The following is a 22716-nucleotide window of genomic DNA, read 5'->3' as shown; positions in this document are numbered from 1 at the left end:
AAGCCCACCATGTCAGGCCCTGGCTGCCCTCCGACTGCACCGGCATGCTCCCCCCAGCCCCACTAGTTCCTTGCACTCCTCTGGCTCCTGCTGGAGCCACGCTCCTGCCTCACCCCACCCTGCTACGGGTCTTTGCTCCATGTCACCTTCACAGCGAGGCCTACCCTGACCATGCTGTTTAAAACTGCAATGCCCCCCTCACTCCCAGCACTCCAGTATTACGCTCAGGAGTTGATTTTAGAGCCCACCCTACCTAAAAACCGTCCCTGTTTTCAGGAGGACACTGCCAAATTTTCAGCACATACTAGGCATCAATCAATAGCTCTTTCCCTTTCTCCCCATAATACATGAGAGTTTGAAAAAAAGAGTAAAATTTACCCGAGGCCACAAAATGACCTGGTAGCAATGACCAGCACTCTAGCCCAAGGAAGCACCTCTTCTGAATGTCAGCATGTACAAGCCTGCATTTGATAATGCTGAAGAGGTTTGTGTGACAACTGCAGACACCATCTGGTCCAGAGATCTTGACCTTATCGATCATCGTCAAATCCTGTTGCTAGTTTTAGCTACATTCTCAAAACACACAGCAAAGACCCGTATATACTTTAGTGGCAATGCAAACTCACCTTTCAAAGAATCAAGACTGGTCAGGCGTGGTGGCTCACATCTGTAATCCCCAGCACTTTGCGAGGCCAAGGCGGGTAGATTGCCTGAGGTTGAGAGTTCAAGACCAGCCTGGCCAACACAACAAAACCCCGTTTCTACTAAAAATACAAAAATTAGCCAGGCGTGTTGGTGCATGCCTGTAATCCCAGCTACTCTGGAGGCTGAGGCAGGACATTCTCTTGAACCTGGGAAGCGGAAGTTGCAGTAAGCTGAAATCGCGCCATCTCACTCCAGCCTGGGCGACAGACTGAGATTCCATCTCAAAAAAAAAAAAAAAAAAGACTGCAGAATTTTCTAGAATGTTCTGGTTTCCCTAGCACTCTGACAGATTATTGTAAACTCCTCACAAGAGGAGTCAGAGATGGGATTTAATGAAATGTTCCGGATAGCACAGTGTTGTTTTGTGAGAGTTAAGCACAAGTGTTATGAATCACAGCGTCCACCAGAACTGAAGTCTAGGCTGCTGGTGCTTCTCTCCAGGCCTCTGTGTTCAATCTGCATTCCAAATGCAGTGTGCACCATCTCCAGGCTGCCAGAGGTAGAGCCTTTTAAAAAGCCATGGAAAAGGGAAGGACTCTCACCTTAAGGATGGAGTCCTTGGTTTTAGCATGGTTAGGTGCATCTCCTGGTGATGTGAGATCGTCAGGGAGGAGCATGGTGGATTTAGAAAATATTTGAACTTTGTAGACAGAAAGATGTAGATGTAGACAGAAAGATGTAGTTCCTGCCTGCCTCACTGTTTATTAGCTGTGGGACCTTGGACCTCATTAGAATGTGCTTGTAACGTGTGTTCTTTTAAAAACAGAGGAGATTAATAGCCCTAAAAACAATATACTAAGAAACAAGACAATACATTGAAAAAATATACTTTATGAATGAAAATTATAGTAATGAGGCCAGGAGTGGTAGCTCACGCCTGTAATCTTAGCACTTTGGGAGGCTGAGGTGGGTGGATCACCTGAGGTCAAGAGTTCAAGACCAGCTTGTCCAACATGGTGAAACCCCATCTCTACTAAAAATACAAAAATTAGCCGGGTGTGGTGCCAGGCAACTGTAATCCCAGCTACTCCAGAGGCTGAGGCAGGAGAATTGCTTGAACCCGGGAGGCAGAGGTTGCAGTGAGCTGAGATCTCACAGCAGATCACTCAGCCTGGGTGACAGTGAGACTCCGTCTTAAAGAAAAAAGAACATTATAGTAATGAAAACAGAAATCTAATTGGATTAGTTAACAGAATAGCAGATTAAATGGTGGCTAAAGAAACAGTGTGTGAACTAGAAGATAAATGTGAGAAGGTGGTCCCAGAAGACAGCTTAGAGATCTAAAGAGACGGAAAATGTGGAAGAAGAGACATGGAGAATAGGATGACAAAATCCTATAGAAGAAGAACATATCTAATTCTGTAGAAATAAAATAGGCAATTTTTAAAACAGCGAGAACAGAGGGAGTGAGGGAAATAAGACACCATACCGGGCAAAGGAACATTGATGATTCAAACAATGAACTGAAGAGTTTAGAAATGAACAGTTTAGATGAAGAATTTAGAAAACAGCACAGAACCACAATAATGGAGAGCAGTATCCCCGAAGGCAGAGAGAACACTGGAATCCTCTTTCTCCTTCTAGTCTGGAGGAGGGCAGAAGCATTAACTTTATATTTACAAATTAAATAGACAACTTAAAAACTGAAGAGTAATCACATGGGAGAGTAAAGAACAGCGCCTCCCATCCAGGAGCCAGCCCGTTACTCACAGCGGGGCCTGGGTGTTCTCCTATTGAACAACCACTGGGCATCAACAAGATGAGGCTCCTCTGTTACATGAAAGACGGAGCCAACAATGAGGCCAACCTGTCACCATACCTGAACACAGACCAAACATGGACATCGTCCAACTCCCCACCCCTGACATGCCCAGACACCCCGTCCTGGCTGAGCCAAGCCTGGCTTCATTAAACCCTCCCCAGATCACCTCCCACAGCCCACACCTGGGCCTTTCTAACCCTTCTACACATTCTCCCTCGCTGCATCAAGTGATAACCCAATCTGTTCAGCCGCAGGGGAGCTCTGATGGTCTTTGCAGTGCATTGACAGAGTAAAATAACGAAGCAGAATATATGACTTTCAAGGGAGAGAAAAAAGTATCCCAGAATGCAGGTTGGAGACCTAAAAGATGGTGAATCCAATAAAAGAGAAAAACAAGTTGGGAAGAATGCACTTTTCATAATACCTAGAAAACACCAGATTGGATGGTGGGAATAAGTCCAAGCATACCATTAGTCACAGTAAATACTAGCAGATCCATTTTGATTGCTAAAAACACATTTCCTAATCTAGCTGTGTGGCATTACAGGAGACACAGCTAGATCATCAAAAGTTAGAAAGTCAACAGAAGGAAAACAATATCCCAGGCAAATACCCACCCAAAGAAAGTGCATGATACTAAGATCTGACAAATTATACTTTAGGCAGAAAACATGTTTTAGGGATGAAGAGAGTCATTACACAGTGTGAGAGAAACATACAACAATTTAGCCACAAAACACCTAAAGCAAAATTTGACAGACTTGAAAGATGAACAAATTGAAACTATGATGGGAGATTTTAATACGCCATCTCACAGAAAATAGCAGACCAATCAGACAGTAAGTCAGGCCATGAAAAGATCTGTTCTGAACAACACAGTCAATTAGGATGAGCAGAAGCTCCTACATCGAATTTTGTGCACCATATTTGTGGATAATATGAATGTCTCTATTGAAAAGCCAGAAGGATCTACAAACTATCACAACTATGAAGATTGCTCTGAAATGTCACCACATACAAAATCAATATCCCAAACCAGTAGATTTCCTCCATACCAGCAACATCCAGTGATAAAGAAAGATCATCTTCAGAATAAAAGCCACATGATGCCTACAAATAAGTTGACCAATATGTGTAAGAGCTTAAGGGGGATGTTTTTAGAATGTTATTGAAGGCATAAAGAAAACTGAGAGAAATGGCATGTCTTAGGGTGGAAAACTCAGTTTTGCAAAGATGGCGATTCTCTCCAAATTGATGTGTAAAATCAACCCAATTATGAGAAAATTCCAAAGAGTCTTTTTAAACTTGACCAGCTGATCCTAAAAGTCATATGAAAGGAAAAGCAACCAGGAATAGCTAAGGCAGCTTTGAACAAGAGGATAAGACAGGACCTACCCTCGCTGCACTGATGTTTAATTGCTACAACGTTAGCAATCATGGTATTGGTGCAGAAATAGACAGACCAATAGAAGAAAATACAGAAGCTGGGACAAGATGTGTGTGTATATGTTAATTATACAAGACAAAGTGGCATTGGAGGAAAGCCAGAAAAAAATAAATTATTTAATAAACATTGTTGGCACAATTAATTATCCATTTATCCAGAGAAAATTAGATCCCTTCCTAACTCCACAGAAAATAAATTTTAGATACTTCAATTTAAAGTATTTAAAATTTTTCCCATTTGCATTTTCCCTAAATGCAAACAGGAAAGATTTTAACCTTTTAGAAGAAAATGCAAGAGAAAATGTTAATGAAATCGGAGCAGAAAGGGATTTAAAAAAGAAACACACACACACACAAGAAACAAAATGCACAATCCAAGCAAGGAGGATTGTTGAAATGGGTAACCACATACCCGCTCTGTCCCTCTGTCCTGAGTTCAGGTGTGGATGGAGGAGTGTGCGCTGTCCAGCGTGCTGCAGATGCACCTGCGGGAGGACCACGAGGGCACCATCCGCGGCGTCTTGGGCCGACTGAGCGGCCTCACTGAAGAGTGAGTACAGCTCCCTGAAGGCGTGGGGCTTTGTGTCCTGCATGATGCTCTGTCCAGCCTCAGTGTCCTCATCTGTACAGTGGGCACACTGACTGCCCGTCGGCTTCCTTTGAATGTAAATGACTTAATGTTTCTTAGCCTCAATTTCCTCATCTATAAAATGGGCTAATGATATCTACTTCATAGAGTTGTCTGTCATAGGAACTTTTTTAAACAGCTTTTTTCAGGTGTAGTTTACAATACATTTATTTTATGAGTACAATTCAGTGATTTTTACTCAATTTACAGAGTTCTACTCCATCACCACAATCCAAATTTAGAACATTTCCATCACCCCAAAAATTGCTACAATGCAATTTTAAAAAGATCTCTTGTGCCCTATTGCAGCCACTCCCCAATTATCAGTTTTTATATTCATTTTTCACATTTTTGCTATAACAGTGCAATATGGTCTTTTCAATTTGCTGGAAAGTATTTTTTTCCTTCTTTCATATGAGAAAAAAATATATATATATATATGTGGGGGGGGGTTGTTTTTTTGTTTTTGAGACAGAATCTTGCTCTGTCGCCCAGGCTAGAGTCCAGTGGTGCAATCTCGGCTCACTGCAACCTTCCTCTGCCTTGCGTGTTCAAGTGATTCTCCAGCTTCAACCTCCCGAGTAGGGGGAATTACAGATGCCTGCCATCATGCCTGGCTAATTTTTGTATTTTTAGTAGAGATGGGGTTTCACCATGTTGGCCAGGCTGGTCTCAAACTCCTAACCTCAAATGATCCACCCACCTCAGTCTTCCAAAGTGTTAGGATTACAGGCGTGAGCCACCATGCCCAGCTGAGAAAAAAAATTTTGATATAGCTATTTTTTAGTTTTATTTTTCAACTTTTAGATTCAGAGGGCACATGTGCAGGTTTGTTACAAAGGTATATTGCATGATGCTGAAGATTGGGGTACAGCTCCCATCACCCAGGTAGTGGATGCAACACCCCATAGATAGTTTTTTAACACTTGGCCCCCTCTTGTAGTCCCCAGTGTCTATTGTTCCCATCCTTATATCTATATGTGCCCAATGTTTAGCTCCCACCTATAAGTGAGAACATGCAGTATTTGGTTTTCTGTGTCTGCATTAGTTTCCTTATGGTAATGGCTTCCAGCTGTATCCATGTTACTAAAAATAACATGATTTCATTATTTTTTATGACTACATAGTATTCCATAGTGTATATGTACCACATTTTCTTTATCCAGTCCACCGTTGATGAGCACCTAGGTTGAATCTGTGTCTTTGCTATCGTGAATAGTGCTGCAATGAACGTATAAGTGTATATATATACACTTATGTATATATATTTATTATGTATAAGTGTATATGTCTTTTTGGTAGAATTTATTTTCAATTTATTTTCCTTCGGGTATTGATACAACTATTTTTTAGTTGTCCAGCCCTTTGCAGAAAACAAATTGTGTATACCATCAAGAAGCAGGTGTCTAGCTATGGAATTGGATAATACAGGGGAAACATCAGAAGAGGATGGAGGCTGGGCGCGGTGGCTCACGTCTGTAATTCCAGCACTTTGGAAGGCTGAGGTGGGCGGATCACCTGAGCTCAGGGTTTCAAGACCACCCAGGGCAACATGGTGAAACCCCGTCTCTACTAAAATACAAAAAATTAGCTGGGTGTGGTGGCGGGTGCCTGTCATCCCAGCTACTTGGGAGGCTGAGGCACGAGAATCACTTGAGCCCCGGAGGTGGAGGTTGCAGTGAGCTGAGATCACACCATTGCACTCCAGCCTGGGCTACAGAGTGAGACGCCATCTCAAAAACAAACAAACAAGCAAACAAACAAAGAAAAGGATGGAAACATAAGTAGGCTCAGACCAGGGACACCTGGTGAGCCATACTGAGGACAACAGAGAGTGACTGGGGAATTTGTCTAGACTGAAAACCTGTGTCTTTTAATTGCATTAATGTCTAGTCCATTTATGTTTAATGTAAATCCTAATGCTGGTATATATGTGGGTTTTCATACCAGTTTATGAAAATTCTCAGATGTTTTCTCTTTAGATCTTCCCCTGCCCATTCTCTCCCTCCTCTCTTTCTGGTGCTCCAGTGACAGAATTTATGAGGCTCTTCCACTTTATCCCCTATGTCTCTTACATGCTACTCTGTGTTTTTGATTCTTTTCTTCTCTGTGGTTCAGCATGGATATTTTCCTTTGAGGTATCTTCCAACCACTCTCTCTTCAGCCATATTTTATCAGGTGCTAAACCCATCTCCTGAGTTGTTCGTGTCAGTTATTGTGTTTTCAGTCCTAGGAATGTCCATTTGATTCCTTGTATAGTTTCCAGTTATCTGCTGAAATTCTTCATCTTATTATTTAATTTCTGGAACATAGTAATCATAATTAGTGTAAAGCTCTGTCTGACTATTCTGTGTTCTGATATCTTGTGGTCATGTTTCTATTGTCTGTTTTCCTCTTTATTTTTAGTTAATCCTCACCTATTTGCATGTCAGGGTATTTTTATTGGATGATGACCACTAAGCATGAAAAATTGTAGAGATAATTTAAGACTTCAAATGATACGATCTCTTTCCAGAGAGGATTTATGTTACTTCTAGCAGGAATTTCAGATAGTGGAAGATTCATTCCACCATGTTGGAATTTAGCTGATTCTGAATTAGGTCTTTGTGGGGAATGGCTTTTATTCCTAGGATGAAGGCAGCCACCAAAAAGCCTGGAGTGTTTGCCAGCCTCTTCTTGGCAGCTGACTGTCAGACCTCTCTGTTCACCTCTCAGCCTCTCAGCAGACACCTCAAGTTATACAACCAAATGTTGAACCTCTGGCAGGCTGAGATTTTTTACATGAATCACTGAAATAGGAAGTCAAAAACAGCTCAAGATTTCAGCTTTGGATGTGCTGATTTTGGGTCATGCCATTAATACTAGTGGCTGCATACCATAGGCTGCTGTACACAGTACACATGCATTGGACAGCTGGGCAGGATGTGATAAGGTTAAAAAAATGAATAGACAAGCAGATGGTGGCACGGTGCCCAGGGAGCACCCGCGCCTAAGAGGATGGCAGTAGAGGGCGGTGATTCCAACCCGCTTCCTTTTGGAGGAGCTCCCTGTGGGCTGTGGCTATTTGGGGAGCTTGTCACTGGCTCCGTGAAGCCAAGAGCATTGACCCCACCCCCACCTGCTTTCCTCCAAGGTCCATGCAGTGTGTCCTGCAGGGGCATGATCTGCTGTTGCGCTCGGCCCTCCGGAGGCTGGCACTCCGTGGCAACGCCCTGGCCACCCTGACACAGATGCGGCTGTCGGGGAAGAAGCACCTCCTGCAGGAGCTGCGGGAACAGCGTGCGCTGGAGCAGGGGTCCTCCCAGTGCCTCGACGAGCATCAGTGGCAGCTGCTCAGGGCCCTGGTAAGACCAGCATGGTGGCCCCACCCATTCCAGACAGGCGGTGCCCCTGCAGCAGGCCCCAGCTTCCAGCACCCAAATCCTCCCACCCCTGGTGCTGCAGGGTTGGGTAATCATTCGCTGGGGCTGCCATGGCAAGGTCCCACAGACTGTGCGGCTTACACAGCACACATTTCCCTGCTCCCCATCCTGGAGGCCAGAATTCTGAGATCAGGGTATGGGCAGGGCTGCTTTGATTCTGAGACCACTCTCCCTGGCTTGTATCTGCCCGTCTTCAACCTGTGTCCTCCAGGTCCTTCCTCTGTGGGTGTCCCATCTCTTCTTATAGGGACACCAGGCATATTGCATCACAGCCCATGCTAATGACCTTACTTTACCTTAATCACCGCCTCAGAGGCACTATCCACTTACCTCCTATTTTGAGGTGCTTGGGGTCAGGGCTTCAACATATGAATTTTGAGAGGACACAGTTTAACCATAACAAGTGAAGACAACGTAGCCCCCGTAGGTCCACCCATGTACCTAAAGTTTTTAGTATCACTGATATAATGAGAAATATACTGGAAAAACCGTACGGACAGGTGCAATTGTCATGGGGGGTGTGGTAGAGAAGGCCTCTGTGGTCTCTTTGAAGTGTGATGACAGATCGAAAGAAAGAATTAGCAAGTTGTAGAGCTGGCATTGACACCCAGGTAGGCTGACTCCAGGCCTCCTGCATGTAGCCCCCCAGCTCTGGGAGCAGCTGCTGCTCTTTGACCCACGAATGCGGCCCAAGCCCACAGTCTCTTTAGCTCTATCCAGGAGAGCTCCGAGGAGCACGCAGGACTCACGGACCTCTCTCCAGCCCCACTGACTTCTTTCTGTCTTATTTCTACAAATAAAGGCAGTCCTCAGGGCCCTGTGTGCCCTGCCTCAGCTTCTGTGATATCCTAAGAGACTCACATCTGGCTTCAAAACCTGGCTCTGCTGTGTGACTTTAGAAAGTTGCTTAACTTCTCTGAGCCTTTGTGTCCTCCTCAGTGCTAGTGTTCAGGTCTCATGATGTTCTAGAAGGATGAGCAAGGCCCCCCCATCTTGTGAGGGGTCATCGATGGTACTGGGTACACATTTGGTGCTCAATAAATGCCCTTTTTCTGGGGACACAGACACCTAACAGACACCTAACCTCATCCATTGATTTTTGCAAGCCTTTTCTGCCCTTTCTCCATCCCTTTTCCAATCCCTGGGCCCTGAACAGGAACAACCCCACATCCCAGTCCTGGCCAGAGCTTCTCTGTGAGACGCGCACTTGGCCCCCACTCCCAGTACTTTCCCTCCCAGGAGACACGAGTGCTGGAGGAGGCCAGCCGACTGGAGGACGAGGCGCAGCAAACGCGGCTGCAGCTCCAGCAGCGGCTCCTGGCTGAGGCCCAGGAGGTGGGGCAGCTTCTGCAGCAGCACATGGAGTGCGCCACTGGGCAGGCGCTGCGGGTGCACGCACGGAATGCGGCCACCAAGAGCCGGGACAAGGACAGGGATGACTTCAAGGTATGCAGTGACCTCTGTCCCTGGGGACACCGAGGGCAAGAAGGATCAGGGTAGGGTCCATGCCTGGGTCTGCTCCTTGCCACACCCTTCCTGGAGCTTGTGGCCTGGTAGATTTTACCTGACTTCTCCATGACTTGTTTTTCTCATCCGTAAGATGGGATCTTCTCCCTCACAGAAGGGGAGGATCAGTTGCAGCAGGTCACAGGTTCTCCTCCTGCTGTTAGGCCCTGCATTGCATCATCCTTAGCACGGGCTCGCTCTGTCTTTACAGCAGCACTGAGTGGGACGTGGTTTCACCCAGAGCCACACAGCCGGTCAGTGGCAGAACCAGGGTCCGAACCCAGGTCCTTCTCTCAGAAAGAGACGTGTGCTTTCCCCACCCCTGGCCGCCTCTGCTGAGACACTGGAGCTTTCTGGAGTTCATCCTGACGGCTGAGCAATGCCGCAAAAAATCAATTCAGCTGGAGTAGACAGTGGTTTAACTCCTTATCAATTGACAATAATCATAAACAATAGTGATAAAAATGATAACAGTAAGAAGTCACATTAGTGTTGCACTTAAGTCTAACTAAGTGCTTTTTCCTATCTCATCTTGTTGGATTTTCCCCACAATCTTTGCCTGGTCAGGATCACTTTTCTTCCCGTTGGGAAAAAGAGGCCTACCATTGGGCAAAAGATATATTCCAGCCTCCCACCTAGTGAGTGGCAGCGCTGGGGCTGCAGGAGAATGACCAGCACACACGCTGCGTCTGCCTGGTGCCTCCCTTACAAGCTGTAAGGAGAAGTGGGGTGTGCCTTGCAGCACCTCGCTCGCTGCGGGCCACTGCAGGAAGGGTGTCTGTGACTGGCAGACAGCAGCAGGTTGCAGCCCTGTGCCCAGGAGGCAGCCCTGGCATCGGGAAGCGCAGGAGCTCTTCCAGGAGCCTTCCAAGGGGTTCCTTTCTTCTCAGTAAAGTGAGTCACTTTGCACGTCTGTGCAGCAGAGAGGCTGAACCCACATTTCTGCAACACCCTGTCTTATTCTAAATCTCACATCTGCCTCAGATTATCCAAACATTAGGGCTGTGCCTGGCTGGTGATCTTGGGAATGTTACCCTGTCCCTAAAATTGTCCACATGTTACCTAATAGTAAATGCTCGCTGCATGGAAATGGAATAAGATATAAGGGTGTCGTATTTTGTCCTCAGCTTTCCAGAGGGATTTTGAGTCGAGATTGGAAAATCAGTACCACCACAACTTCACACTTACAAAAAAGTAAAGTAAAGTGAGGCCAGGCAAGGTGGCTCACGCCTGTAATCCCAGCACTTTGGGAGGCCGAGGTTGCCAGATCACGAGGTCAGGGGTTTGAGATCAGCCTGGCCAACACAGTGAAACACGTCTCTACTAAAAATAGAAAAATTAGCTAGATGTGGTGGTGTGAGCCTGTAATCCCAGCTAGTGGGGAGGCTGAGGCAAGAGAATCGCTTGAACCTGGGAGGCGGAGGTTGCAGTGAGCCAAGATCTCACCACCGCACTCCAGCCTGGGTGATATAGCTAGACTCTGTCTAAAAAACAAACAAAAAACAAAACAAAAAAACAAGAACATGGAGTTTAGTTTCTAGAAGAATGCTCATTTATTCAACCTGTATTCAGGAGCTTCCTGGAACACTAGCGCAAATGTGTGTGCCAATGGGTACGGGAGACTGGCCAGAAGGAAACTGAGGAGGAGGAAAGAAGGGGTGGCCAAGGATGGAGGGCCTGGGGAAGGGAGGAGAGGTAGGTGCAGAGTGGGGTGTCCGCCACTCTACTCTGGCAGGAAGGCAGGTGCACACAGGATGAGAAGATGTGGGTGGGCTTGCTGACTTCGGGAAAAGAGGATGGGAGCTCCCGATAGGAAGTGCAAAGCCGGAGCCCGGGTCCTTGGAGGGGTAGAGTGGGAGCCCCCTTTGCAGATGGGGCAGAGGAGAAGGAAAGAACCATTGGCAGTAAGGGATGAGCAGGGGCTCGGGAGTTAGAAGACCAGCTCAGACCTGCGCTGCCACCCCGGACTGTACAGTCTCCTCACCTCCGCAGCCTCTGCTCCACACCTGGGTGCACTGGTACCTTTCTCAGATGCTACGGTGAGAGTAAGTGGGTATTTTTTCTTACCCAAAGCCTAGCACCATCCAGTAAATATTTGTTGAAATGGGGATGAGCTTTTCTGGTTTTTGCCCAACCTCTTATGAGGAAAAGAATGATAACTGTCAGTGCACAACCAACACATCCCCAGTGATGGGATGTCTCAGGGCCTCCTGTCTTTTCTGCTTTGGTCTGAAGATGTATCATGTAGAAATGCATGTAGCTGCAAGTAATGTGGCTCAAAGAAATAGCCCATACCACAAGAAATGTGGAGGTGCTGCCACAGTGGCTTCGTGATGTGACCAAGGACAAGGCTCTTTCTTTCTGACCCTGCATTCTTGCTGTTAATTTGTTGCTTCATAGTCTTAAAATGGCCACTGTCACTCCAGACATCAGGCCTGCATTCCAGGCAGGAGGAGGGAACAGCAGTCTTTCACCTGCTGATCCTCCACCTTAATGTTTAGAAACGGAAGGCCTTGGCCGGGCATGGTGGCTCATGCCTGTAATCCAAGCACTTTGGGAGGCCAAGGTGGGCGGATCACCTGAGGTCAGGAGTTCGAGACCAGCCTGGCCAACATGGCAAAACCCCATCTCCACTAAAAATACAAAAAATTAGCCAGACCTGGTGGTGCATGCCTATAATCCCAGCTACTTGGGAGGCTGAGGCAGGAAAATCACTTGAACCTGGGAGACAGAGGTTGCAGCAAGTCGAGATTGTGCCACTGCACTCCAGCCTGGGTAACAGAGTGAGTCTCCATCTCAAAAAAAGAAGGGAAGGCCTCTTAGCGGACTTTCCCTAACATCACATTTCATTGGCCAGAACTAGATTAAACAGCCAGCCCTAGACATCCCTGACCTAAGAAGGTAGGATTCCCGTGACTAGCTTAAACCAGCCACGCACTCTCTGCCTGCTTCCTGACCAATCCAGGTTGGTGAGTAGGTGGAAGATCTGAACCAGGGCATGGGAAGGCAGGGACTGGATGGGCCATGGGTGGCTCCCACGTGTGACTTCTGTGCTGTCCCCGTCCGTCCTTCCTTTCTCCCCTCAGAGGACACTGATGGAGACGGCAGTGGAGAGCGTCTACGTGACCAGCACTGGTGTCAGTCGCCTGGTGCAGGCGTATTACCAGCAAATCGGAAGGATCATGGAGGACCACGAGGAGAGAAAACTGCAGCACCTGAAGACCCTGCAGGGTACGGGACCCCCCTCGGGGAAGCCCCAGAAGAGGCTGGCAACGTGTGCTTTTAGTTTGGGGCAGAACAGGATGTCAGATGTTGCGAATTTTATTTTTGGGAATTTAATTCTTTCAATGTTTTAATGTATTTATTTATCCCCTGCTCTGTCTCAAAAAGCCTTTTTCAAAAGGCACTTAAAGAACCATATGCACAAGGACACATCCAGTGCAATGGGAGTGTTTTAAGTCGATCACTCAGGACAAGGATAGGATACTGAGATGGAGTCAGGGCCAGGGCTTATCTAGGACAGCAGTCCCTAGCCTTTTCAGCACCAGAGACTGGTTTCGTGGAAGACATTTTTCCACAGACCAGGGCGAGGGGGAAGTGATTTGGGAATGACTCAAGCACATGACATCCATTGTGCACTTTCTATTATTATTACATTGGAATATACAGTGAAATAATTATATAACTCACCATAATGCAGAATCAGTGGGAGCCCTGAGCTTGTTTTCCTGCAGTCAGACAATCCTATCTGGGGATTATGGGAGACAGTGGCACATCATCAGGCATTATATTCTCATAAGGAGCGCACAGCCTAGATCCCTCGCAGGTGCAGTTTGAAATAGGGTTCACGCTCCTGTGAGACTCTCATGCCACTGCTGATGTGACAGGAGGTGGAGCTCAGGCGGTAATGTGAGCGATGGGGAGCGGCTGTAAATACAGATGAAGCTTCGTTCACTCATCTGTCCCTCACGTGCTGCTGTGTGGCTGGGTTTCTAACAGTCCATCTGTCACTCACGTGCTGCTGTGTGGCTGGGACCAGTCTGTGGCCCAGGGGTTGGGGACCCCTGATCTAGGACATCTGCCTGCAAATCCTAATTAGACATTCAATGATTTTGTCTGTGAGCTTCCTGGTGGTCAAAGAGATGGAGGCCTACTTAGTTAAAGTCACCACAGTGACCATGAGCCCAGTGGCCCAGGGGGTGTTCGAGACCCCAAGGATTTTCCCACATGGGCTCTTGTAAAAGGCCATCCTGGGGTGATGGAAAGGACAGTATCCCCAGTTCTGGTAACATACAGGTAAGGATGGTTGGAAGCCAGTTTCATAAATGCCACTTCTTATAACACCCTCCCCTGAGTCCAGAGCTTCCGAGCAGGTGGAATTCCTCTTCTCTGATGGGCTTTGCCTGGCGTGTCCAAGGACAGGAGTTGGAATCGATCCCGGGAGAGGCTTCCCTGAGTGTTTCTCCTCTCAGCTGAGCCCAGAGGCCACCTCTGTCTTCCCCTTCTCCTGAGGAATTTGAGGCCTAGATTCAAATAACATCTTGGCATGTGCCCAGAGATCTGCCAGGTTTTCCAAAGGAATAGCTGGGCTCATTTAGCGGGAGACAGACATTGCTTGCTACTGCAGAACATTCCAGAACTGGGGCATGTCTCTTTCCCTCAGTAGGCCTTGGTTTCCCCATCTGTGGGACTAGAGTTGGAGACTGCCCCACCCCAGCCCCCATCCGTCCTCTCAGCTCTTATTTCCTGCTTCCTGATACCCCAGCTCTAATGCAGGGATTTCACAGTAAACACATTGAAACAATATAGCTTAACTTCAGCCACATCAACTCCTTTTTCCTTATTTAGTAATCTGTTTTATTTAAGAGTCATACATACTATGTCCCAGAGGCCGTCCAGGTTAAATCTCCCTGTAAGTGCCGGCAAGCTCACCCAGCTAGTTAAGTGTGATGGGCCTCCTGCCATGGCCACCGATACTTGAGTTGGGTTTTCAGCTGAGAGGTACCTTGAAGAGGTAGTCTTATAGTTAGTTACCTGTCCAAACCAGGGGCATTATTAATAATTATACTGGGATGACCAGGTCTAAACCATGCCTATCTCAGGCAGCCTCATCACTTTCCTTTTTTTTTGAGACTGAGTCTTGCTCTATCGCCCAGACTAGAGTGTAGAGTGCAGTGGCATGATCTCGGCTCACCTCAAGCTCTGCCTCCTTTGTTCCAGCAGTTCTCCTACCCCAGCCTCCCAAGTAACTGTGATTACAGACACATGTCACTATGCCTGGCTAATTTTTGTACTTTTAGTAGAGACAGGGTTTCACCATATTGGCCAGGCTGGTCTCGAACTCCGACTTCAGGTGATCCACCCGTCTCGACTTCCCAAAGTGCTAGGATTACACATGTGAGCCACCTCACCCGGCCTCACTTTACTTTTAAAGCTTTTAAAAGCCAAGAGTTTTCTGAGCAGCTTAATCTGCAAACAAGAAGGAGCTCCAAGATATGGGGCATGACTTCAGAGCCCAGACTTCCTAACTCCCTGGAGAGCCCCCACTTTAGCACTGTGCCCTCACTCTGCCTGGCCAATTGCTTTTCCTTTACAGTGTGGCTTCTGAGTTCTTTGTGGTACCCTCTCAGTGTGGACTTTTTCTTAGTCAGCCCCCCTTTCTCCTGATACAAGAAAGCTGGAGGTGAAGCAGGTGGACAGGGCGCATCATAGTTTCCTTTTGCGGTGCCTGGTCCATGATGGAAGCTGTGTTGTTCGCACACACAACGCCCTGTCCCTGTGCTGGTGGAATGACACATTCTTTGAGAGCTGGTGTGTCCCCGCTCACCCTGCACCCCGGCATCTGCCCCAGACCTGGCACAGTCGACCTTCCAAACAGACCCCCTGATTGTCTTGTGTTAAATGGTCTAGGTGAGAGGATGGAAAATTACAAGCTGCGGAAAAAGCAAGAACTCAGCAACCCTTCGTCGGGCAGCACGACGGCAGGTGGTGCTCATGAGACCTCCCAAGCGGTCCACCAGAGGTGAGGTCCCAACTGAGGTCCCATGTAGGGACGTTCTCTACCCCTTCACGTGTCCCTCTGTGGCGCCATCAGCCTCCGTCACCCACTGCCTCTGTCCTGGTCTCTGTCCTCCACGCAGCACCTGGAATGGCACCTGGCACAAATGAATGAGCAGGTCAAAGTGTGGTGGCAGCTTCATTCCAGGTTTAAGTGGCATTCGCAGCCTGGACACGTGCCTCCCTTCTCGTACTTGGGGCATTCTCAGAAGCAGACCTTGGTGAGGATTTGGGGGCAGGTTGTTTACCTGGGAGGTGACCCGCAGAAGCACAGTGAGAGGACAGGGAAGTAAGGAAGAGGTGGCTGCTTCTTGTAACTGTGACCATCACAATGAGTGCAAATGTAACAGCCCAAGCCATGCAGACTTCCTGTCCCGCAGTGCTGGAGGTCAGAAGGCAGGCTTGGCTGTCCTGGCTTCTCTGGGCCTCACAAGGCCTGAGGGAAGGGGCCAGCCGACCGGGCTGTTCTTAGGAGGCTCACTAACAGCTGTCACGAAACACCCTGCTGCAGGATTTGCACAGACTGAACCTGCCCTGACTTTCCAGGCTCCCAGCAAACTACGGTCTGGCAAGTCCTCAGATGTGGGGCGCAGAAGCATCGCTTGGCTTTCCTGCTAAACTTGCAGGTTCTGGGCCCATGCTTGGAGACTTGGGCTTAGAAAGTGTGAGGGGAGCCCAAGAATCTGAATTTTAGCCGCACCCATCCCCACCAAGGGATTCTGATAGATTCCAGGGCTGCACTTTGACCCGGGCGATCCAAGAGAAGGAGCCTCAGCAGCCACCTGGGCCAACCTGCTTTATGGAAGAGGAAAAGGAAGCCCAGTGTCGGGAGAGGGGGTATACGAGGCCATCTGTGACCCACAACTTATATATGGCTGTTGACGCCCTTTCCTCCCTGCCGCATCTCCTTGAATTCAGAGAGGCAGTTTCTTTTCTTTTTATTTTTTTTGAAGGAGTGCAAGTACAATTTTGGGACATAGCTATATTGAACAATGGTGAAGTCTGAACCTTTTATTGTAACCACCACCCAAAGAGTGTATGTTTTACCCATTAATTTCTCATCATCACTCACCTCCCATCGTCCCGCCACCCTTCTGAGTCTCTGTTGTCCATCCTTCCGCTCTTTTTTTTTTTTTCTGTTTTTTTAGATGGAGTCTTGCTCTGTTGCCCAGGCTGGAATGCAGTGGTGCGATCTCAGCTCACTGCAACCTCCACCTCCCAGGTCCAAGCAATTCTCTTGCCTCAGTCTCCCGAGTGGCTGGGATTACAGGTGCCCACCACCACGCCCAGCTAATTTTTTTTTTTGCATTTTTAGTAGAGATGGGGTTTTGCTGTGTTGGCCAGGCTGGTCTCAAACTCCTGACCTCAGGTGATCCACCCGCCTTGGCCTCCCAGTGCTGGGATTACAGGTGTGAGCCACCACACCCGGCCCATCACTCCACTCGCTGCGTCCGTATGCACACATGATTGAGCTCCCACTCATAACTGAAAACATGAGATCTTTCTGAGTTGTTTCACTTAAGAAAATGGCCTCCAGTTCCATCCACGTTGCTGCAAAAGACACGATTTCATTCTTTTTTATGGCTGAGGAGTATTCCATCGCGTATATGGACCACATTTTCCTTATCCAGTCCTCCATTGATGGACACTTCGGTTGATTCCATATCTTTGCCATTGTGAATAATGCAGTAAACACACGAGAGCAGGTATCTTTCTGGTATATTGATTTATTTTCCTTTGGGTAGATACCCAGTAGTGGGATTGCTGGATCAAATGGTCACTCTATTTTTAGTTCTCTGAGAAATCATGCTGTTTTCCATATAGGCTGCACTAATGTACATTCCCACCAATGGTGCTGAGTGTTCCCTTTTCTCCACATCCTCACCACCGTGTTACAGTTTGTCTTTTTAGTGATAGCCATTCTAACTGGGGTAAAATGATCTCTCCTTGTGGCTTTAATTTGCATTCCTCTGAGGATGGGTGATGCTCAGCATTTTTTCACATGCTTCTTGGCCATTTGTGTGTCTTGTTTTTTTTTTTAAGAATGTCTATTCATGTCCATAGGCACGGTTTCTAGTGGAACTTGGCCTCCTTGAAGGTGTGAGAGAGGCTGCACCCTGGAGCGCTGGCCTCAGCTGTGCCACATGAGTGATTTGTTTACTGTCCACCCCTCTTCCTGCCACTCAAACTAGAGCTCCATGAGGACAGGGACTGTGAGTCTCTGTTCACACCTGTGTCTCGGAACCCAGCACAGCACTTGACAGGCCAGAAATACTTTAATGTATGAATGAGTGCATGGATGGATGGAGGGAGGGAGGGAGGGAGGGAGGGGTGGAGGGATGGATGACGGGGTCTTGTAGGATGCACAGGAATTTGCTGGGCAGAAACAAAGAGATGAAAGGTGTTACTGGCAGACAGAAGAGCATGAGGTAGAAGCAGGGTGGCATTTTCACACCTCCGGGCACTCCACATGCGCAGCTGCCTATCCATGCTAAAGGTGGCCCTGCCTTCAGGTCTGGAAATTTGACCCCTTTCAGAAAATCTGCCCTAAAAGATGGGAAGGAGGGGGCCGGGCGCGGTGGCTCAAGCCTGTAATCCCAGCACTTTGGGAGGCCGAGATGGGCGGATCACGAGGTCAGAAGATCCAGACCATCCTGGCTAACACGGTGAAACCCCGTCTCTACTAAAAAATACAAAAAACTAGCCGGGCGAGGTGGTGGGCGCCTGTAGTCCCAGCTACTTGGGAGGCTGAGGCAGGAGAATGGCATGAACCCGGGAGGCGGAGCTTGCAGTGAGCTGAGATCCGGCCACTGCACTCCAGCCTGGGGGACAGAGTGAGACTCCGTCTCAAAAAAAAAAAAAAAAAAAGATGGGAAGGAGGCAGGCAGGGAGAAGAATGGAAACAGGGTGGCTGGATTTGGATGTTCCTGTTTGCTGAGGAACTGAGGGCATCCAGAGAGGTGGGTGGGCCCTGGGGCTCAGGGACCTGGCCTCTGCTCCAGCTCTGTCCCCCTCTCTGAGAGTAACAGGGCTGCCTGCCATATTTGGGATTTCCCAGAGGCTGCATCCCAAGAAGCTTCTCATTTTACAAGGGAGGGGCCAGGGCAATTCTGAGATTTAAAATCAGGGATGGGTAGCGGGTAGGCCTCTGGTCCTTTTAGGAGAATGCCCCTCCCTGGGGGCAAGACTGTTTTCTCATGAGAAGATGCCACCTTCTGCTCAGCCACTTCACAGATGTGTGTCCTCAGGGAGGCCCCCACCTCTCTGGGCTTCTTCCCCCTGGCTTTTCTACTCTGTGCTGCTGGTGTCATGAAGCTCCTCCAATGATCACATGGAAACTGTGGGCAGGACTCTGTAAACTTCCATGTTGTAAAGGGCGTCCACTTTGCTGGAGAGGCAGCCTGCCTGCGGGGACTGGAGCTGGGGCTACTGTGAATGGCCAGGCCCCTCTTGGGGCTCGTCAGCGGCCTCCCTGCCTTCCTTCTCCCTCCTTCCCTCCCTCCCTCTCTCCCTTCCTTCCTTCCTCCCTTCCTCCCTCCCTTCCTGCTTACCTGCCTGCCTTCCTCCCTGCAGGATGCTGTCCCAGCAGAAGAGGTTCCTGGCCCAGTTCCCGGTGCACCAGCAGATGCGTCTGCACGCCCAGCAGCAGCAGGCAGGAGTCATGGACCTTCTGGAAGCCCAGCTGGAGACCCAGCTGCAGGTACAAGTTACAGAACTGGGCCTTCAAAAAGGAGTGGTTGACAGAGGAGCAGAAATAGCAAAAGCCAGCCCGTGACCGCGGGTCAGCCATGGGGACTGTTGTGAGGGGACTTCTTGGTCCCTGCACTTCCCTGCCTGTGGCATCGTTGACCTGCCGAGTCTCAGCTGCTGAGGGTGCGTCAGCCTCACCTTGGGACCCTGAGCCCCTGGAGGGCAGTTGTGGCCTGTGTGGATCCCTCCAGTGGCTGCAGCACCCCAAGCAGGGCCAGGCCCTGAGCAGTTGGTCAGGCCTCATCTGTGGACCTGACAGAGAATTGAGCAGTTCCCTGTGTGTGCGTGGCCACCAGGAGGCTTCCGGTGTAATGGTGACCTCCGTGTCACTCAGGCAGTGTTGGCGGTAGCTGAAGTTTACATTGTATTTACAGCAAACAGGAAGCTCAGCTCTCATGATAGAACGTGCATATTTCATCACAGAAAATCCCATCTGTGTGAGGTTCTACAGTGAGATGTAAGGTGAGAGTATAGAGTGTGGCTAAGCAAAGTGGCTGCCTTTAAAAAAATCAAATCTTCCAGAATGGAAGCATTTAGCAGAGGGTTGGCCCTTTCTGAGTGTTCCCCACTGGCAATGGCAATCGCAGAGTACAATGATAAGAATCCAGCAGTGGGGCCAATAGGTACTTATTGAGGGTCTATGATAGACAGTCATGAGCTGAGAGCTTTACACACTTTCCAACAAAAGAGATTACTGCTACTGTCCCCATTACAGATGGACAAACTGAGGCACACATGGGTTAAGTTGCTATCCAGGGTCACACAGTTAATGTGTCATGGCATTCTGGTGTGTCTGTTTACACCATGGTGTTGGCAGTTAAGAGCCCAGCCTGTGGAGTCGGGCAGAAGTGGGCCCCATCCTATTCTGCTGCACCTGCTCCGGGCAGGTCACTGAGGCCCTCTGACCTCAGTGTACTCAGCCAGCTGAAGACCGATGGCCGGTGTGAGTGAGGACCCACAGTTACGCAGCAGGAGCTGGTAGATGTCAGTGCGTCCTCATGCTCCTCTCCTCTCTGGGATGTATCTTAGAAAATTCCCCTCCACGTTGGGGACATGGTGGCCAGCCTTGAGTGTCAGACTTCACCACGTGGAGAGGGATGTAGAGAAGTCCAGAAGGCAGAGGGAGGCCCAGCTGAATGCTCCTCTCTGCTTGCATTTCAGGAAGCTGAACAGAACTTCATCTCCGAGCTGGCAGCCTTGGCCCGAGTGCCCCTCGCTGAAAGCAAACTGTTCCCCGCTAAGCGTGGGCTGCTGGGTGAGTCGCAGATGCTTGCGCTGCAGCGGGAAGTGCTCTGGGCTGAGAGATGTGGGTTCTAGTTCCACGCTGGCTGCTCACTAGCTGTGTGGCTTTAGGCATTGTGCCTAGCCTCTCTGGGCTTTTGTGACCTTGTCTGTAAATGAGCAGGCTTGGCTAGGCCGCCCCGCAGGCCCGCTTGCTCTCTAGCATTTGATAATTCCAGTTCCTGGGTCTGGTGTTCACTGGCTGTGTCTCCTTACTGACTCCCTTTTTCCATCTGTAAAGTGGGGATAATACGCCCTCCTCCCTCCCCTGCCAGCGACAACTTCAGTGACATCACAGGATGTTTTAACCTGGTAATGGGAGAGTGACCCAAAAGGTGGTATGAGAACACAGAGATCTGCTAAAACAAAAGCTGTCACACTGGTGCTGGGTTTTCAGTTGCTTGCTGCTTCATGAAGTCTTCCAGTCAGCTGAGTAGAGTGGAAACCCAGTGGGAGCCTAGCAGACTGCAGCTCAAGCCACGGCTCTGCCACTTACTGGCCTGTGCAGGCTTGGGAGAGTACGTCACCTTCCCGGGCCTCAGTTTCCTCATTAGTTGAGTGGCTGTAATAGCATAAGGTACCAAGCACACATTTGGCCCACACAACATGTCAGGCTGGGTTGGCGTGAGGCTGCAAGGAGTTGTCACTTATCTAAAGTCACAGAGCCATGCCTGAGTTCATCTGTCCTCTACAGAGAAGCCCCTAAGGACTAAAAAGAAGAAGCCCCTGCCCCAGGAAAGAGGGGACCTAGGGGTGCCCAACGATGAGGACCTCACCTCCGGGGACCACACCTCAGGCTCACTCAGGTACGACTGGGCCCCGAGCCTATTGCCTGTGGCTGGGTTTGGTAAATGCACTCAGCTGCTATGTGTCAAAAGTCTGGGCAGGAAAATCAGTCCCCTCAGAGGCATTAAATGTGAAGCTTCAAGAAATGATGGATATGAATGCAATTTGTGGGCAGTAAGCCATGATGATAGCAGGGGTGCCACATGGCGGTTACCCTTCCTGTTTGTGTCTCATTTGGCCAGATGAGCCCTGACCTACCTCCATGCCCCATTGGCATCCAGCCTGAAGCGTTGGGCAGTCCCCTCTTTGACCAGGGCTGGCTGTGATCATGGCACTTGGATGACCTCCTACCCAAGAGAGGGAAACAGGGATTTTATTTGTTTCTTAACGACCCATGTCAAAGTGAAAATTGTTTTGATCACCTTTGGCTGCATTTTCATTTAATCCGATTGGGTAAGTTACGGCATCAGGGTGGGCATGGAGTCAGCATCCTAACTGGCTGCCTTTCTTCCCTGTTTGAAGCAGCAAAAGGCTGAGTCAGCAAGAAAGTGAAGCTGGGGACAGTGAGAACTCAAAGAAGATGCTAAAGAGAAGAAGCAACTTGTAGTTTAAGACCAGTCAGCGGGACAGGACCTGAAGCCCTGGGTCTGGGTGTGAATTCCGCCTTCCCTCCCACAGCGCCTAGAGGCAGCGAGGAGGGAGAGGACAGCGGCATCTCTACATCACAGGCTCCTCTGAGAGGGATGGAGAAAGAATAGAAATGTGCCCTAAAAGCATAAATGAGTATGGTGGGTGCTACCACCTGAGAAAATCAGGCATTCCCATGTTGGAAACACGCCTGTGTGAGTTTGCATCTCATTTGGCTTCGAGCCGTGGCTTGATGCCTCACAGGTCTTTCTCCCCCAGGAGGGATGTCTTGAGGGGTCCAAGCCTCAGGCCAAGGACCCTTGATGCAGACCCAAAAATCCCTGGGCCAGAGGCCTGTCCTGGCCCACCTGGAGCTGAGGACACACAGATACATAATGACACCTGCAGAAATGTGTTCTCTGAGGACACTTAGAATATGAGGAAGAGGGTGTGGCCCCACCCTTGCTCCACCTGTGGGGTGGCTGCTTCCAGACAGCAGACCCCCTCCCCTTGCAGAGAGATGTCATGGGGGTGCCTGCTTTCCCGGATAGATGCTGAGAGCATCCAGAAGCTTCCAGACCAGCTCCTTGTCCACCACAGCCAGGAGAGGCCTTTCCCACCTGGAGAGAAGCTTCCAGACCAGCCCCTCTCACCACAGCCAGGAGAGGCCTTTCCCACCTGGAGAGAAGGTTCCAGACCAGCCCCTCATACCACAGCCAGGAGAGGCCTTTCCCACCTGGAGAGAA

At 49.0% G+C, this 22716-nt stretch overlaps 1 protein-coding gene across 1 annotated transcript in view; it reads left to right on the top strand.

The window, feature by feature from the left end:
• Positions 1–22408, top strand: part of EVC (Ellis van Creveld protein) — a 102482-nt gene extending 80074 nt beyond the window's left edge. The window contains exons 13-21 of the mRNA XM_011935450.1: positions 4354–4463; positions 7675–7885; positions 9203–9409; positions 12556–12700; positions 15380–15491; positions 19100–19226; positions 20438–20531; positions 21252–21363; positions 21866–22408. Of these exons, the coding sequence (XP_011790840.1) occupies positions 4354–4463; positions 7675–7885; positions 9203–9409; positions 12556–12700; positions 15380–15491; positions 19100–19226; positions 20438–20531; positions 21252–21363; positions 21866–21950 (1203 nt within the window). The 3' untranslated portion in view covers positions 21951–22408. The remainder of the gene's footprint in view (positions 1–4353; positions 4464–7674; positions 7886–9202; positions 9410–12555; positions 12701–15379; positions 15492–19099; positions 19227–20437; positions 20532–21251; positions 21364–21865) is intronic.
• The last annotated feature ends 308 nt before the right edge of the window (positions 22409–22716 follow it).

This window comes from Colobus angolensis, unplaced genomic scaffold, assembly GCF_000951035.1.
Source record: "Colobus angolensis palliatus isolate OR3802 unplaced genomic scaffold, Cang.pa_1.0 Scaffold143, whole genome shotgun sequence".
Taxonomy (NCBI): domain Eukaryota; kingdom Metazoa; phylum Chordata; class Mammalia; order Primates; family Cercopithecidae; genus Colobus; species Colobus angolensis.
This window is presented reverse-complemented; position numbering and strand designations above follow the sequence as displayed.